Source organism: Falco peregrinus, chromosome 1 (assembly GCF_023634155.1).
Source record: "Falco peregrinus isolate bFalPer1 chromosome 1, bFalPer1.pri, whole genome shotgun sequence".
In the NCBI taxonomy this organism is placed as follows: Eukaryota; Metazoa; Chordata; class Aves; order Falconiformes; family Falconidae; genus Falco; species Falco peregrinus.
The window spans coordinates 89,478,451-89,497,805 of record NC_073721.1 but is presented as its reverse complement, the minus strand read 5'-3'; the positions used below and the strand labels follow the sequence as shown (position 1 = coordinate 89,497,805).

General features: G+C 40.1%; 1 protein-coding gene across 1 annotated transcript in view; it reads left to right on the top strand.

The window, feature by feature from the left end:
• Positions 1-14,403, top strand: part of LOC101916659 (serine protease inhibitor A3M-like) — a 28,590-nt gene extending 14,187 nt beyond the window's left edge. The window contains exons 6-9 of the mRNA XM_055814838.1: positions 9,638-10,295; positions 11,561-11,831; positions 12,467-12,614; positions 13,442-14,403. Coding sequence (XP_055670813.1) covers positions 9,638-10,295; positions 11,561-11,831; positions 12,467-12,614; positions 13,442-13,636 — 1,272 coding nt within the window. The 3' untranslated portion in view covers positions 13,637-14,403. The remainder of the gene's footprint in view (positions 1-9,637; positions 10,296-11,560; positions 11,832-12,466; positions 12,615-13,441) is intronic.
• The last annotated feature ends 4,952 nt before the right edge of the window (positions 14,404-19,355 follow it).

The following is a 19,355-nucleotide window of genomic DNA, read 5'->3' as shown; positions in this document are numbered from 1 at the left end:
TTTGTAAGCTTATTTGCAGTTTTGGTCTTTTCACAGTCATTGATCATACTTTTTACATTCAATCACATGAATGCCTTGCTATGTACCAATGTACGTTCACAAAGACAGACTAGATCTACCATATCTCTTAATTAATGTCTCTGGGTTTTGTTCTTCTGTCTCTTTATCAGATGTATATATATATCTGTATAGCTTTTAAGGGGAATATCTCATTGCCAGCTTGTTTTTCCTATTAGATTCCTTGTTTAATGTTTTTTTTCTAATGTGAATTAGCTGTAGGTTCCAAACTATTTTTCCTCTACATCTATGACCTTACAGTATATGACAAATCTATTTTTAATTAATGAAAAAATGCAAATGAGAATAAATAAAACTGTGAGTGGCAAAATAATTTCCTCATTGTTCAGGTCCCCTACAACTGATGCAGAAGTTTTATCCATCCTGAGTTGAAGAAATAAGTGCTTGATTTAAATTTGTTGTAAACAACTACTTTCTTTCCAGTCAGTCTTTTCCTACAATAGCCTTTAGATAATGTCCATAGCCCTATATTGGTGTTATCCTCACATTCAATTTGTCTCCCAAGAGAAATTTTAAGGTGTTAAATTTTCCAAAGCTGTCACAAAAATTTAAAATCTCAACAATTTTCCTGAAAAAGGTTTCAAAATGTTCTTCCATTTCATTGGTAAACAGTAGAAAAGTTTATCACTTGATAACATCTTATAAAATAAAAGTTACTGTGGAGTATTTTCATAATTTCTGTTTGAAAATGTTGACAAAGCCAACATATTTATTAAAATATTCTGATTTCTCTGACTCTGCTTTCTTACAATGAAATTGCTCCCTCAGAGAACTTCCAAGATTTTTTTCTGAGAAAAGATTTTTGAAGGGGACAATAAAGGCTACAGGAAGAATCTGGGTACTTGCATAATCCAGGCAGGTTTCTCAGATGTAGAAAAAACTTGAACATTTGTGAAGTAGTTTGTAAGTAATGCAGCACTGAAGCTGTAGCTCAGTTATAAGCCTACTACCATCAATGATGAAGCAGGGATCAAAGGATTTATGGACTTCTCAGCTTTAGCTGTGCACTGAGTTCCCATCGAGCAGTAGTAGAAATACTGTTTTTACAGTAAACTATGAAGGAAAACGTGTCTAGAAAGTGCTGGTAAAAAAATTCCTCCTTTGGAGACAGTGAATCCTCTTAGGCTCAGTCCTGTCTTGCAGGATTCTGTTTCTGGTGAGGAGATCCCAGTCATTGTGCTTCACAAGTTACCTCAGGAGGGACCTCAGTAGTTCAGAGATATGCGAAGAGCAGGGGGTGCTAAGTGTCATCTGTGCTGTAATATTGGGTGTTGGGTTCGGAGTTATAGTAATTATGAGTGTGGAGGCGAATTAGAAAAACAAATGTGTTTGTTAAGAGATTAATACAATCATCATTAGTATGAGAGCTGGAGCATTCACAAAGGCTGGAGACCAGTTCAAACTGGTTTTCATAATCCCCACCCACCTAAGTTCTACCAAAGGCATTAATTTAAAAACATTGCATCATCAAGGTAAAAAAAAAGTACTCTCACTGGCTGATCAATGAACATGAGAGCAGGACACCGTCACCTAGAAGTTCTTGTGACCTGATTAACCTTTCTGCTCTCTACAGCTGAGACCCATTCTTGCTGACCCCTAGGAGTGCCATAATGTTCTGCTGCCCTATGGAAGAAGACGCCTGGGTATTCTGTGAAAATCAGTCTGGGTTTTCCCTGATCCCCAAAGGTTGACTTTTGATGAAGGAACTTGCTGTGACTTCTTTGGGAATGCCTCCCTCCATGATTCTTCAAAAGGCTCTGTTGGCCATTGCTCTCCAAGTTGATGGAGGGAGCAAGGGGTGCCAGGGCATGGTGGTGTGCCAAGGAGATGTGAGTGGTCTGCAAGTGACTGTGGGTGATGTGAAGAAAGGCAGAAAAAGAATGTCAGAGCAGATATCAGTATGTAGGAGCCAGCACTAGACAGGGTATTAACTAGTTTGAGATAGGGAAGGTTTGATCTGTACTGAAATAGTCACAATTACAACAGTTTTCTGTTAAAATTAACAAATTTGAGATGGTTGTGTAGTGGTTGATTACATGAAAAAAATGGCTTTTTTACTTGTCTGCATATTGATCTAGAGTATGACTTTTAAAAGCTATGTGGTGTTGGCCTAAATCTTCTCCCAACATAGTTAAAAACACTGGCCAGAACAAATCTATGCTATATCCATCCAAAATAAAATTGAAACCTGCCTTCTTCTGTGTTTGTTCCCTGGTGGATTCCTGTGTTCATATCCTTGTTTTCAACAGAGCAGTACTGTATGAATAGAGACTGACATGGAGTAATAAACAAGGCAAATTGCCTCTGTGGTTTGCAGGACCACTTTCTGGGTCCTTTCTTTGAGCATTAGCCAAAATCCATATTGTGTGCTTGGGCAGCTGAGCTTCTGAGTCACAGAATAATGTCATTACTGTTTACTTCTATCCACTTTGATCAGCCTTACTTGATCAGCTGCGTGATTAAAGGTAGGTACTCGATTCAGTATCACTCAGGAGTACAGAGGAGGTAAAGGAAGCAATTCAGATGAGATGGTCCCAGATAGCAGGGTCAGTGGACCAATGGGATGGTGAAGAAGAACTTTTTAATGAAGGCTTTCAAAATAATGTTAGTTGCTTAAGTCTTGAATTACTCATTGGGATGGTTCTTGTTAACTATATTTTCATGTTGTATAGACACACATTTATTACAATTTTAAGTACTATATTGCTGTTGGAAACCCATAATTAATTGATTAATTTCTTTCTTTCTTTAACGCAAGAACATTATTAGGAAAGAAGGATGGGCCAGTCGTTAGAGAGCATTGGGCTGGGGCTTGGGAGTTTCTGCTTCCCTTCCCAGCTCAGTCACAGGTTCACTTTGTATAAGCTTAGCTTCCTGTTTGCTTATAGCTGTCCACTGAGGATGATCATCTTTCTCTCATTGTTCAAACAGCCACAGCGGGATTCAGGAGCCTTACCATAGGTAAATAATCCACAACACTGGACTGGCAGTAGATGAAAAGGTTCAGGTGGAATGATCCCTGCTGGTGTGGTGCTTTGGTGAAAATGGAAGGTGAAAAAAACTTTTTAGTAAGCACAGTGATCTTATCCTTCTCTACTTCCCTGTACAACACTCTTGTGTTGTAGGTGCTGGCAACAGGTATTTGCGTTTTCTAGTCATGAAAGAAGAAAGCCTGGTAAAAGGGTTGTCTTGGGCAGTATCATGTGATGCATGCAGATTATTAATACTTGCAGTTTATGTGTGCTTAATCACCTCTCCCCATGTTGTAATGTACCTAGGTAGCTAGCATCTCATGGATGCAAGTGCTAAACCCACCAGGAAAGAAGCCATTTTCTGTAAAGTCCAGAGGACTTTTTGTGGAAGCTTGCAACTGAGGAACATTTCCAATTTCACTCTGCAGCTGTATAAAGCTGCATCCTGCAGACCACAGCCTTTTACATTGTGTATCGCTGTTACCAAAGAATGCCATGGTATCAAACTGATAGAAAATGATCCTATCTTCATTAAACTCAGTGAAGAAATGAAATGATGCTCAAGGCCATTGAAAGTAACTTTTAATTTTCACATCATCTTATCTCAATAAGCAAGTTCAATGTGTTATTTTTATCTTACAGATGAGAAAACTGAAGCTCATCAGACAGTGTTAGTGATGTTTCAAAGGTCAAAGCTGAGCTGTTCAACAGAGCTGGCAACCTACCCTGAATTTTCAGCTCACCAGGCAGTCTATCCCATCCTGAAGCCATTCCAGTATCCTGAACAGTATTTGGGCAATGGGAAATATTCTTGGAGATCTTTGTAGTCAATAAGATTGCAACATGGCTATTTTGTCAACTGTTTTGGGGGTTATAAGGAAAAGAAAACAAAATGCATACTATTCTTTCAGAAGACCTCCACTGGAAATCATTCAGATGTGAAAGTCTCAGCTATTTTTTACTATATTAGTATTTATACTAATATATATATATATATAAACACTTATAGCTGAAAAGAAACCCCATTGGTGAAGCTGTTACATGAAGAAATGATGAATAACAGGCCTTCTTTTGAAAGATTCTGGGGTCTAAATAAAGGTTTCTAATGTTACAGCGACTGACTGCTCTCCTGTCCCCTTTTCAGGAGGGCTCAAGTCTGCTGTAGGTTCTATGTCATATCGGCCAACCTGCACACTTCTGAAGCAGCAGTAGGAGGTTTAGCTGTTACCATGTATGTGCACCATACATGTAACTCACCTCCTACATTTTAGTAGGTAGTTTGTAACTGGTATTGATTTTCAACTGAAAAATGGTGATGAGTGTTAAGTATTGGTCGTTGCCATTGGTATAGTCTATTTTTTTTTTTTAATTCTAGTCCCTGTTCTCTACTTAGTTTATACATAGTATTAGTGATGCTAATTCAAACGAAAAAAACAGTTCTGTGAGCAGAACTTCCCTTTCCTCATGATTGTTTCTGTCACTATATACAGGCTATTTCATCCCCATTTCACATTGCCTTTCTAAACTAATGAATTTTGCCTTTCTGTCAGGACAGTGGAGGAGATTCTCCAAGAAGTATTAAAAGCATGGCATGAGCACTGCTTGCAGATTGGGCTTTTTTCTTCATTATATACCTCATCCAGACTAGAAGAACCATAGTTACCAGACACGCATACATCTTCAATCTTAACAATTTTCCCTGCACTTTGAACTGCCTGATCCTTTCCAAGGACTATTAAATAACTCAAAACTATCAGCATGGAAGGGAGGGGAAGGCAATGTCCATTTCCTTTCTAATCCCACACTCCATTTCCATCATATTGCTGCTATGTCCATATATTTGTGGTCAACATACTTCACACTTACAAATCTTTGTGTTACTTATGATATAATAGATCTATAGGGATAAAGATTTTTCTATATTTGAAGTAACCTGTGTGTCTGTGAACCATAAGCTGACATGAAAACTATCATTTCCTGACCTAGAGGTGTAGAAGAATAACAAAAACACTGGGCAAGTTGAATGGTTTTGTTGTCATCAAATATATCAGTCACTGGTTAATTAAGAACTCTTTAAACCTGTTTCAGAATAGTTTGTTCAAAACAAACCAAACCGGTAGGAAGTGTTTGCAAGATGTTGGTAAAGGCACAAAATATTATATGGGTCTATTTCTTCAAAAGAAGTAAAAATGTGAGTTGGGGTGTGGTATAGATAATGACCTAGATGAAGTACACATCAGTAAAATAGACTTGGGTAATGTAGACTTTGTTGTGGTTTTAATTATCAGAAGGGATAAACCACATCTCTTTGGTTATTTCGGTATCCCGGACTTTTATTCCTACTGAAAATAAATAGTAGAGAAGTAAAATCTAGTTCAGTAGATGAATGATCAGTATGAATCTGGTTAATGTCATTTCATGACATAGTTTTACAGCTGAGATAGTGGTCAGTAGAGAGGTGGAACTGTACATGGCTTGTGGCAGTGCGTGGTACACCGAGCACGCGTGCATCAGTTCATTATTTCAGTTTAAAGCTGATGTAGCACCTTATTGCTGCTGCTCTAATGAAATGCTATGGAAATGCCTTGTTAAAGTGTAGCTTAACATTAAAAACAAAACAGTAATTACAAGGCCTCACAAGTGAAAAAGAAAACAAGAAGCTTATAACCATTTTGTAATACAATTCGTCCTTGACCACCATGACCTGTCATTCACCTAGGCTTTGATGAATAAAATAATCTCTGTGTTTTGACCTTTTATAGGCAGAATTAGAAGGAACAGGTGAAAAGGACAGGGGAAAAGGAAAGGGGAAAAGGAAACAAAGAAGAAAACAAAGAAGGCAAGTGTCAAGACAAGGTTTATCTGTGTTCTGTCTCTGTGCTTATCTATGTTTGTAATGAGAAAACTACATACGTGAGTAAATGAGTACAAAGGAAAAAGTCACAAATGGGGAAAGGAAACGTGCTTCATGTCACTGCTCAGTTGTGGTCTTTGTTATGAACTAGAAAAATTCAGTCAGCTTGATCCACCATATTTTATTCCTATTGGAAAAAAATAATAGAAAGAAGCAGTGCTTTTTTTTATTCCAACAATTTAAATTTGTAAAAGAGGAACAAGGAGTAAAAGTGGGTGCATGCATGCAGTACTCAGCAAAAGAAAACAGCTTGCTACTTGTATTCCCACCACCTGCCTGAGGCAGTAACTCACATGAGAACTGCAACACAGTAACAGAGAACTGAGACATGTGAAGGGACCGCACCAGTCAGAGTAGGAAACCCATCAGGGAAACGTCTATCACATGTCCTCTCAATGGCGTGCAGCTACAGTCAGATTGAGAAGTTACAGGCAATTAGCTCAGAGTCCATATTCAGGCTGAAGATCAGGAGAAAGGTTTGGCTCTGGGCAGACTTTGGAAGAATGCTGAGCTGCTGGGATGTGTGGCGCTCAGCTCTGTGTACGCTTCAGCATAGCACGGGAAGTCTGACTGCTGGCACCAAGAGTGAGCATCTGTTTCCAGTGGTTCCAGGCACAACATCCCGGTTTCCAGTAGGGTCCCAATTACACAACGTTTGCGCTAATCTCCTCCACATGGTCTGAGGCAACAGGCAGACAGAAAGTCACAACTACTATTCAAAGGGCTGAAGACTGTCAGCTCCATTTGCTGAATTGTGGAGACGATCCTTGGAAATGCTATTTCATCAATATTTGCTCTGTTTCCTCCTTTTTTTTTATTATCTCTAATTTTTATCATGTCTGTTTAATGTTTAACCGTGAAATTGAGTAGATGATGTAGCAGTATAAGTAGCAGTGTGAACAGCATGGTCAGCTGAACGCAGCGGGGCTTCTGATTTTGTAAGTAGTGCACATGCATTTTTCTTGGAGACTTACAAATGATGCTTTCTGAGGTCAGTGGAATTTTCATGTTATGTTAATATCATTTGTTTGTTTGTGACTTGGTTGTGTGCAGATGTTGCAATGAAATATTAATCAAGCAAACATGCAATGGACCAGTGGGACCTGCTGTTCTGGGGGAATATGCTTAGCCTGAAATTAGAATAAAACAACCTTTGAAGTCATGGGGACTTATTAAGTAGTTGCTAAAGCAGAATACTGATTAAATCACCTTTTAGGTTGGAAACAGCCTTCACAGTGACTCAAAATTAGCATAATCCCACTAGTGACTGAACAACCAGGTCCAGTTTATAAACTCTTCTGGTGACTTAATGGGTAAAACAACCATTGAACTGCTGAGGCCAGGCTCTCTAATTAGGACTGGGGTGAGTGTAGGGGGTGGGTGGAAGGCCACAATTTAAATTTAATTACCTCTTTTATTCCCATAGACAAACTAATGTGAGGTTTGGCAGAGAATTATTTTCTGGATTTCCAATTTGCATATAAAAAATACATACCAGATTTAATAAAGCCTTTCCAGTTTCTTCAGCTTTGTAATAGTAACATAAAAATATTTGTGACTGAAATCTCATAATTTCAGAATGCTGAAATGAATGTGATTGACATCTCTAAAGGGGAAAGTAGGTGGGGAAATCTTGATGACAATACTCAGTTTTCCAGCTTCTGGTAGAAGTATTTCTTTAGTATTTCTGTAGAGAGCTGTGATACCAAGAGAAGTTTTTTTTTAATTGATCTGTTATAGTAGAAGTTAAAAACAGAACCATGCCTAATACAAGCTTGCTGCAGAAAAAAACATACTTTGCTTCAGAAATTCTTTGAAATTTGGGCTAAGCTCTGTTTGAATACAGGAAGCGGTCATGGACAGACAAAAATTATCCACCTTTTCACTTAAGTGTGCAATATCTCAAATAACTAGAGAAAAGAGTTTATGAAAAGTTAAACACCCAGTATTTTTGAAACACCTTCTGTACTACATGATTACTTCATTTGCAGCACATAAGGCTTTTTTTATTTTTCAGCTGAGAGGAAGAGGAAAAGTTCTGTTTGAAAAAGATGCAAATAGTTGAATCATATTCCCATCTAGGACCATATTCCATGTTTTGGTTTAATGAAATTAAAATGTAGCATTATCACTTTTTTACTGTAGTTCGCTGCAGTGGTCCCTGTCTGCTCTCAGATATAGTCAGCATACTCAGATCCTAGCAAATATGAGAACACACAGCTAGTGTATACATTTGCTATGAAAACAAGACAAAAACAGCAATAAAAACCAAAACCAATTTGTCACCAGGAATCCTGGAACTTGGGCTGCCCTCAGAAACTTTGTCTAAATCTTGTTTAGATAGTAGATACAGTCATCTTTCACATCTGGGAATGAATATGGGACCAAGAGAACTTCATTGTGGCAGGATATGGGAGAATGCATTCCTGGAACAGAAGGATACAAACAGGCTGTGTTGTCTGGAACCCAGAATAAGAGGAGCCATAGCAGTAGAAAAGTTCTAGAAATGTTTTCAGGTAGAAGCTGCAAGGGCCCAAAGATTACTTTCATAGATACTTGTTATATTTCTGAAGAAGGTTTATATGAGATGTCTCCCCAGAATAGCAGGGAATTGAATTCAGCAAACAAGAGACTTGTTCCTGCTCCTGTGGCGGGTGGGAGGCTCATGTGAAGTATATCATGTCAGCATCAGGAGAACAAGCATAACGAAGAAACTTCTTGTCTCCAAGGGGATTAATCTGAGTGTTCTTTGATTTCCAAATGGGATCTGTGCTCTTCTTTTCCTTTTGGACTCAGGTCCTTCCTGTGTCTCTAGAGGGAGCCACCCATGCCATGTGTGGGGATGGTGAGGGGCAAACCACCATTTAACAAATTACAAACACTTGTTGCAGCCCCCCAAAAGGAGGGTCCCTTCATTCCAAACATGCACCAAACATGCGGGTGCAAACCCGTTTCTTCCCATGTGTCTTCATGCCCACTTTTGAGTGCCCTGCTGCCATGGCACAGGATGCTCCAGGCTTTTGCCTTGAATTTTGCCTTGAAGTTTATGTAGATGACTTTTATCCATCATTTATCAGCTGTGGTCAAAGACTGGCCGTAAGAGTGTAACCATGAAGTAAACAGGGCAGTGAATTTAACAAGCACTGGATAGTTGTCTGTCCATGTGCTGCTGCCCTGATGAAAGCAAGGGAATTTATCCCATTTCCAACGAGAAGTGAGTTGCCTCAAATTTCCTCACATTTAGCAAACTGCATTTGGGCAGGTAGTGGAGTATTTGATGCCTTTGAAACTCACACTCTGTTTTAGCTCAGGGTAATTCATTTGTTTAGATGTAGCTTATAGGAAACAATGATCCAGGGAAGATAATTGTTAATAGAGATTATTATGGACTTTAGCTCTACACTTGCATTGCTAATGAAGAATAGAATTGCCTTTTCAGAGCAGTTACAATGGAATATTATGGTTTTATTATGTCTGACATTTTAATTTACAATTTGGTTGAATTTATTAATGACGGTTTTTGTCCATGGGCACTTTAAATATACTATGTACATTAGATCATTACAGTTGCACTGTGTACTATTTATGCTAACAAACTATTCATTATTTCTTACTACCAAGCTCATCATTACCATCTGCTCATCTAATGACTGTTTATTTTGTGACAGAATAATTTGAAAAGAAGATGAAGTATCTCCTGTGCCTGTGTTTACTCCTTGCTGTTCTTTGTGCTGTAACCCATTGCCACCATGAAGACATTTGCCATGAAGTCAAAAATACTAATCTGCGCACTGGAAGAGAAAGTTTATTAGCGCATTACTGTGACAAGCAAGGCACTAACTACGCAGATTTTGTATTTAGATTTTACAAGCAGGTTATATCAAAAGAAGCTGATAAAAATGTTTTCTTTTCTCCCATGAGCATCTCCACTGCCTTTGCCATACTGGCTCTTGGTGCTAAGTCAACCACCCTTTCTCAGATTTTTGAAGGACTGGGCTTTGACAATCTGACTGAGACTCGCATCCATGCTATACATGAAAGTTTCCATAAAGTTTTAGCAGTGCTGAATTGTACTGATGCTAACATCACATTAAATATAGGGAATGCCCTTTTTACAGCTATCGGGTATGAACCACAGGAGACATTTTTACAAAATACCAAACAATTTTATGATGCAGATTTTTTTTCTAGCAATTTCCATAAACCACAAGAAGCTAAGAAGCAAATCAATACATATGTAAAGGAGAAAACCAAGGGGAAAATTCCTGAATTAATTGGTCATCTTGATCCAAGTACTGCACTGGTTCTTGTTAACTACATTTATTTTAAGGGTAAGATATTTAATGTAATATTCCAGTAGATTATTTGGATGCAAACCGAAAATTGTAGATGACTCTTGTTTATTTATTAGCAGAGTGACTCTTTAGGAAAGAGCTAAACTGTGGAGGACTGTCAAAGTAAAGATTAGATCTGGCCAAAAGCAGAGTATCTGATTGCTGAGAAATAGTGATTGCTTGATTTTGGCACAGTTTGCCTGAAAGCTGTGGACAGAGAAGTCCCACTCTGGTGGACTGCCTCATAGACAGGGACCCACTGTGTGCAGTCTTGCTGGTCTGAGGGCATAATGACTAAAGGTGTTTCCAAGATCCCTATGCTGACTGTATGTGCCGGCCAAACTTAATGGACTAACATCCTTCCACTTCCAGGGTCCCCAGTATTATGGTAGATCTACTTAGGTACGCTGCATGAAAACTTGGGACAAAGCATTTTGAGGGCTTTGCGCTTCTGCAGCCGTGCTTGAATGTTAGGATCACTCTTTACAACAACTGCCTGATGGCTCTCTACAACTACCTGAAAGGAGGTTGTAGCAAGGTGGGTGTTGGTCTATTCTCCAGAGTAACAAACGATAGGCCAAGAGGAAACAGCCTTAAGTTGCACCAGGGGAGATTTAGATTGGATATTAGGAAAAATTTCTTCATCAAAAGGGTCATCAAGCACTGGAACAGGCTGCCCAGTGAAGTGGTTGAGTTACCATCCCTGGAGGTATTTAAAAGAGGTGTAGACGTGGCGTTTAGGGACATGGTTTAATGGTGGACTTGGCAGTGTTAGGTTAACAGTTGGACCCAATGATTATAAAAGGTCTTTTCCAACCTAAATGATTCTATGATTCTATGATCCTTTATTCTCCTGAAGATTTCTCACCAAGCTGAGTGCAGCCATCTTGCATTGGGTGCGGCCTAACAGGAAAGGTATAAAAGATCCTGTAGCTGAATGTTTAAGTGGTTGAATTTAAATGACATAAAAGGCACAAGTGATGGGAACATATGGCTACAATAAAAGCAGGAGTCTCTCATTTGGTCCTCACCAACCTTTGTCTGGCTGTTTTTCAGCAAGATGACTTACACTAACTATGCTGAACTTACCACACAGCTAAAATGTTTATTGTGTGTTATGCAGGAGACTGAAGTCATTTAGTGATCCTCTTCTCCCATAAACAGACCTCCAGCATCCTACATTTAAATTGGTCTCATTTATATCAGTGATTTTTATGATCTTCATATGCTTGAGTGCAACATCTTCTCTTTTCCCCCATTAGCTGCCTGGCAAAAGTCTTTTGATCCTTTGCGTACATATGAGGACGATTTTTTTCTGAACACAAATGCATCAGTTAGAGTCAACATGATGCAGCAAGAAGGTAACTATGAAAGTTACTACGACCAGGATCTCTCTTGTGAGGTGATAGAGCTGCCCTACCAGGGCACTGCACGAACATTGTTCATTCTGCCTGATAATGGAAAGATGAAGCAAGTGGAAGATGCTCTCTCCAAGGAAACTGTGTGTAAATGGGATAGCAAACTTGTGACCAGGTAACTCTAGGTAGATGGATTACTATATTACTACTTACTATTTTTAAAAGAAACCATTAATTTCACATTGCTGCCTCCTGAATATAATGCCCTGGTTTCATAAAGCAGGGCTTTAAGTTATTCCCAAGATGAATCAGAGCAAGGCATAAGTGATAAGCAATGGCAGGCTCTCTGACCTGACAGAAGGGGACACAGCATTGTAACAACTGCCTCAAGACTTGCTTGGCTACCTTTTGGCTACCATACCTCTTATTTCATAGTGCTAACATAATTAATTTCACCATGTCTTAGAGTTTATCCTCCTTTTCCCTTCTTCTAGCCTTTCTACAATTGGTCTGCTTACTCTTTGTAGCCCTCCAGTCACAAAACTCTGCTAGCTGCTATGAGGCAGTGGGATGAAAGACTGGCAATGAAGACCTCAGTTTCTTTTTCCAAAACCAAAGAGAGAATGTAGGCACAAGTAGATGACACATCTCTCTGGCCATCAAAATTGCTCAGGGAATATGAATGCCACCATCAAACAAATTGGCAATCAAAAGAATGCTTTCTGGTGTCACTGAATTGCATACTTTCAGCCTCCTGGCTGAAACAAGGCTGCAATGCTTCACTGCTCTTCCATTTGCTTTGTTTAACAGGAGATTAGTTCTGCAGTTACCAAAGTTTTCTGTTAGTGGGTCTTACGATGTTAAAAACCTGTTCAAGGAAATGGGCATTACTGACGTATTCTCTAGTGATGCTGATCTGTCTGGAATTAGTGGCAGCTGTAATCTTCAGGTTTCACAGGTAAGTGAGCAGAGCTGGTGAGGGGGTGGTGGCTGGTTGCTTTGATCAAATATATCCAGGGTTTTTAAAGGCTTTCTTTCCCTCCTTGTCCTACTGAAGTTATGAGTGAAACTCACAAGGACAGGTAGCAGCTTGCCTAGTAATTGTGCTTTTCTACAGAGAAGGTCTGCTGTCCCACTTTTGTATTATTTTAATATTGCTTAATAAAAGGCTGGATATTGAGTGCGTGGAAAAGCTGGACAAGATTTTAAATGATTTCTTGACACTGGCATATGATAGTTTACATGAGATTGCATCAGGTAGATTATAAATGAGGAGTATATTATGATACTTGTGTTGATTAGTACTTAATTTTTTAATAATCTTCAAAATTTCCAGGAAACTTCCAGTTTGCAGTGGTAGAATTTCACCATGTCAGTTTAAGGTACAATTTCATGAGGCAAACTTGCCAAATACTGCCACTGTATTAGCATGTAAACAGCGGTCTTCCATTAGCCTTGAAACAACAGAGAAAGTGTTGCTAACAGAGGTCCAAACCACTTAAAGAAATAAATCAGGTAGTGCATGGACATTATCCTACTCTACTCAGCACTGGTGAGGCTGCATTTACAGTGGGTCTATTTTTATTTTTGGTCCTCCCCATTCAGTCCTGACATGGAAAACACTCCTGTTGCAGGCTATTGGAGATTTACCATACAAGAAAGTTCAGTCCACTGGATTTTGTCACTCTTTTCTTTTCCTAAATATTCCCTAAGCAGAGAGTTTATCTTCACCTCCTGCTTGCTGTCCCATATATAAACCACAGCATTTGTTCCTTTTCTCTGCAGGCAATTCACAAGGCCCTGGTGGAAGTTGATGAGGCAGGAACTGAGGCTGCAGGAAGCACAGCCATAATCCTTAACAAAGTTTTCCATCCTCCTGTTACCATCAAATTCAACAGGCCCTTCATTATCTTGATTTCTGACAAAGAAACCAGCACCACACTTTTCATCGGGAAAATTGTCAATCCTACTGAGAAGTAATTGCTGAATTATTTGGCATATTGGTATTCGGTATGAGTTATGATGGGTACCGTGTTTGCAGTTGTGGGCTAGTTAGTGCTACTAACTAGTCTATGATTGAGGGATATTCAGAAGTAAATGAGGAATTTCAATATCAAATTAATAAGCAAAAAAATGGTAGCAAAACCTGAACAACTGACAGTTTTTAAATGTAATATTTTCCCCAGATCAGTAATTTGAGTTGTTAGTACATTTCCCCAATTTTCCTTGGAAGACAGTTTTTTCTAAAGTCTGCTGTTATTTTTATAAGTGAATTCTCTCTGCTAAGTGGTTTTGTTCAGACTGCTTTCCATTGCGGGTTATTCACCAAAAGCTTTATCCCAACAGGTAACAAGTCCCTTGCAATTCTATTACCTCTTCTCCAGGACCTGACAATGATCAGTATTCACCTGAGCTGGTCCCTGCAGTGTCCTTTCTTCCTTACACAGCTCTTTGCTGCCTAGGCCACTGTGGTTTGCCCTCAACCAACCTGTTCTTTCTCACATGTTCCAACTCTTTGCCTAGGACATCTTAAAAAAACATTGACAGAGAGAAAATCCCTGAGGCAATAGACTTATTCTGCTGTAGCACTCACTGTAAGTCCCTTTTTGCAGTCCACAAGGTCAGCAAAAAACATTGAGACAGTGATATTAGGAATAAACTGTCAAAGAATTGTCCTATGACAATTTCATCCATGAGTTATTGCTATAGCCAATGAATAAAATAAACATTATCATTTAAATCCATCACTTAAGGACTGACTCCAGCCTCTTGCTATCATTCTATAAATATCTTAAAATCAACAAAAGCTTTCAGTCACTTATTAACAAGCAGGATGTCTGTAAAATATGTTCTAAAGGCTGTAAAATGAGTCCAACTTTTCTCATATAGAGATGGCTATTCTTTATATTCTCTCCTTATGTTCCTGCTTAGGTAAAGCCTGTTTTCAAGAAATACATAAACACTACCTTGCTGTTGTGTGCCTGCAGATCACCCACTCTCACTGCAGTGGAGCACTGGGGCTCAGGGCTCAGCCTCGCTGAACTCTATAGCAAACCCTTTATTGCACAGCTGCTGCCTCCAGGAGAGGCTGACTGCTGCTTTGAAGGCTGCTTTCTCACTGCACTGCTTTGACTCGGGCCATTGTGTATTGACCCTGGATAAACTTTTTGCAAGAGGAGTTTAGTCCCTCTCTTTGGGAAGATGATGGTCCTGAAATAATGCTAATTTCTACAGTGGTCCTGGCAACGCACTGTGAGCGCTGCAAAGGTGATGCAAGCCCCAAATCAACAAACAAGCTCCCCACCCTTGACACCTCTCTGGCCATCTGACCTGTTTTACCAAACTTGGTCCACCCTGCACAAAGGTGGTTTATTGAGACCAATCAGTGCTTGCACCATGGGTTTAGTGTACAAAGGGCTATGCTTCTGACTCAGGGGGACTTGGAGACTGCTGCCTTGGATGAGTCCCTTTGCTCCAAGTAGCAAGAGCTCAGTGGAAGCCCTGAGCTATTGCTTCTGCTGGGGCAAGATACCATCACTCAGTGGACCGGGAAATACCATGCCTCTGTGCAAAGAAGCGGGTTTTACGGAGTTGAGATCAATGATAACTTGCTGTGGTGTGAGGCAGCCTGCTCTGTGGTGGCTGTACAAACTTGACAAGAGCTGGGAGCAGCTCCAGTGAGATCCCACCCTGATAAATTTGTGTACTGGTACTGATTAGAAGGCAGCATGGTGAGATTTTTATCAGAGTGGGGTGCAGAAAAACAGGTTCTCAGCCTGTTGCTAAAGGGAAATGTTAGTAAAAATCTCACCGTTGCTAAGACAGAGCAGAGGCTTTAGGAAATAGCACATGAAGCAACTCCCTGTCCCATCTACCTCCCGGGCCTTTGCTTTTGAGAGTGGAGGCAAGAAACTACAGGAGGAGAGCTGCACTGGGAGTTTTCACACTGGAGTGTGAGGAGTGACTGCTCCTGGCAAAAGTATCAAACAGGACGCCTTTGAATGCTGCACAGGTTTGGGAGGTATCTACCAAGATGTGGGGCATCACTACAGTTGCCCTTCAGTTGAGGAACTTCACGCTTTAGACCAGCAGGTTGTCCTGAGCTCTGGCAGGGACCGGGAGTGGGAAGAGGGATCGTCCCAAATCTCTCTGGAAGGGGAGGATGTGGGGAGGACAGGAAACAATTGTGAAAGACACAGAAATGCCTATAGTTCACAGTATGGAAATTCATAGAGCCTGGAGACTGAACGTTCTCGCTGATGCTACTCAGCATAGTCCTGATTATGTTCTTTAGGAACTGGATAATTCTGCAAAGTTTTTGTGGAGAGAGGGGGTATTTTGTTCTAATTCCAAGAAAATCTAATTGCATTAGTCTGCCTTGCATCATTTGGTCTTGTTGCTTTTGTCTGTCTTAATGTGTGACAGGGAACATTCCTCTTCATGCTATCTAGTTGTATAAATGGTAGAGAAGGAAAGGAAGGATTCTGACAGACATAATCTAAAATTTTCATTTAGGGACTGGGTATTCATTCTACCTGTGGTAAACACATGTATTTTATGGTGTCTTTCATTCATCTGTAGGTGATTTTATTAACACCCTTCAACCTTCCACTACAACAAAACCAGACCTGATTAGGATAGCTTAATCCCACACATGCATTCAATCAGTCTGTGGGACAGCTGGATCCAAACTAAGCCCTGAAAGAGAACTGGAGATTCTTTATGCCCTATTAAGTGTTGTCCACCTCACTTAACTGCAGTTACAATCAGCAGAATGGGCTAATACAGCTCACAGTGGAGCACATGGCCCCCTATCAAAAACATCCAAGATAAATGACTCCCTGTGGGTCTATTAGCCCTGACCTGACATGTTTACAGGAAGCTCTGAGGAAAACGACTTACCTAAAGAGAGTGTATCTCAGCTGAGAACCCTGTGAAGGAAGATGGAGCCACTGGGCTGGGTCCCTGAAAGGCAGCCTAGCTGTGTCCCAGGGACCTGAGGGCCAGACATCCCATGGCAGCCTCTGAGCCATGTGGGAGACAGTAAGTTTGTTCTGTCTGACCTTGTTTATGGTCCCCTGGGACTCTGTTTGCTGACGGGATAGCTTCTATCAGTTAAGCTCTGTTTGCTTAGCCCCATGGCAGAGTCCATGTAGTATGTCATCACAAACCATGAAGTGGTAGGACTGCAGGGCTAATGCAGCATGTGTCCAATGCATTTTACCTTTCATCAGTAAAGAAAGGAGCTGACTCAATGCCAAAAGGCACAAAGGAATCAGATAATCACAGAAACACCAGCTGCCCACATAAGCCCTGCTATTCATATGCTGCCAGTACTCTGGACTTGCTTATTCCCAGCTATGCAATTTGAGTGGCAAATTACAAGCCCAAAGCTGTAACCGCATATTCTCAGGTACAGAGTTAAGGTACAGATGAGTAGTCTTATGCTGCCGTTTCACAAGAAAGGGGGAGCTGATCTCATAGGTTACTGACATAAAAAGAAGAGATTCCTCATCTACACTTCCCTAGTCTCAACAAACTCCCAGGAGGTACCTTGCATGAGCTCTGACATTTGCTGAATCCTTCTGTGAGTCCATTCAATTCACTGACCTGACAGAAAACTGGCAGGGAAAAAAAAATATATCTGTTTGCTATGCTTCGTTCAAAGGAGTTTTGGGGAAGTAGAAGAGAGTGGGGAGCTAACTCCAGATACCTCAACCCTGGTATCTGAAGAACTTGGCCTTGAATGGGCACACCAGCTCTCTCCCCACAGCTATGTCATCTGTTCAGCCCTTGATCACTGCCACTATTTCAAGCACATGGGAATTGACTCATATGTAAAGCCAACCCTATTCTAATTGTTCCAGTAGATTCAGTACAACAAAAGCAGCAGGCTTTTTCCCTGTACTCACACTCATTTCAAGCAGAGAATCACTGAGCTCTTAAAAACCAAATGATTATGATAGTTGCTGGGCAGGGTGGATTTTGACTGTGGATTCTGAGAACCAGGAGTACCTGTATGGCAACTACAAGGCAGTCAGTGCCTCATAACCCAGCTCATCTTTGACATGAGTCTATGTAGTTTTTGGAGGTATAAAAAAACCTCATAGCAGTGTTACTCACTAATCCAGCATTCAAGTCTTGTCTTCAAAACAGAGGCATAAGTTTTCCCAGCAGAAAAAAAGTGCAAGAGAAAGACAAACATTTTTAGATGCGAATGTTTCATTGAAAACTAAATATTCACCTCAGTGGGAGCTAGCAGTGCAAATTCTCAAAAGCATGAAGACCACCATGGGCTATGTATGAGTCCTGTGACATATCCTCTGAATCTTATCCATCCATCCAATGTTCCCTGTTGGGTAGTGCACCTCTGCCCTTACCCATGTGGGGCTGCTCTCATTAGATTTAAACTGATAACATGTATGATATCATCCATTCCCTTCAAACTGTTAGCCAGCAAAGACTGATCTGGAAATATCCTTTATTTTGTTCCCAGTCCCAGGTATAATACAGAATACATTTTTAAATAACTTGGTAATCGTGCTTTCCTCAGACTAAGAGTTTTAAAGAAAACTGTAATTCGTTCATTTCATGTAGATGTCCTTGAGTATGACTAATACCCTGGTTACACAAACTCAGCTCAGCACTGATGTTGCTGCAAATGACTTTGCTGACTTCTTGCAAAAGAGAATTTCCATGATAAAAGTAGCTTTTCAGTTCAATCCAACCCCTGGAGATTAATTTTTTACAGTTGAATTAGCCTGTTTTATACAGATCAGTCTTTATTTCTCTTATTTTTTATTGCACTCAGTTTCTTTTCCATAAGCCATCTGGAAACAGAATACTTATGATTTATTACTTTACTAAACAAGAACGTATCCTTTGTGGTTGGAAAACTTCTGTTAACAGCAATGTGATACTACAGAAGGTCTGCAGAAGACTTCGCCTGACTTGTGCAAATACCTTATTAAGGAAAAGTTGCTATATTGTTTGCTATGTCTCATGTAGGAAATGGACCACATGGAAGATGCTCTGCTGAAGGAAAATGTTTGAAAAGAAAAAGCAACACAGAGTAAGATCATTCAGAAGTGCTGTAGTCATCATAAGAACTTTGGTTGCAGCCAGGAAAGAATCTCAGAGCAAGAGAAAACATCTGTGCACAGAGGAGATGAAAGAGATAATGAAAAGTGGGTCTTAAAATGCATATGAAAGCAAAGAGAACATATGTCTAGACCTCATTTAGGTATGCTGTTCACACAGATGCAGATTCTTTAGCCATCATAAAAGTCATACCATATCTCACATATTCAAGGAACGGATAGTAGAATGTACAACTTGAATATCTTTTCTGTTCCTATATCTTCTATCTTTTGTGTCTGAGTTCTACCTCTTTGGTAAATCTTACGGGTGAAATTTTAAGACCTTTTGGGCCTCAGTTGCCCCAGTCAGAAATTACTACCTCATGCCCATGCCTGTCATTGCGCTGTGTGTCATAGTCTTGAAATATTCACAGTAGCATCAAGGGTGACTGAGAAGAGACATCAAATAGAAACAGATACGTTCCAGCACTTCTAGCCACTTCTAGGCTGGCAGAGTGGGAAAGATGGTGCAGCAATCATTATAGGAAGCCTGTATAGGTACAGTCTAGATGATACTGAAGTGTCTTGTGGAGGCATGTCAATGTAAGTCATTGACAGGA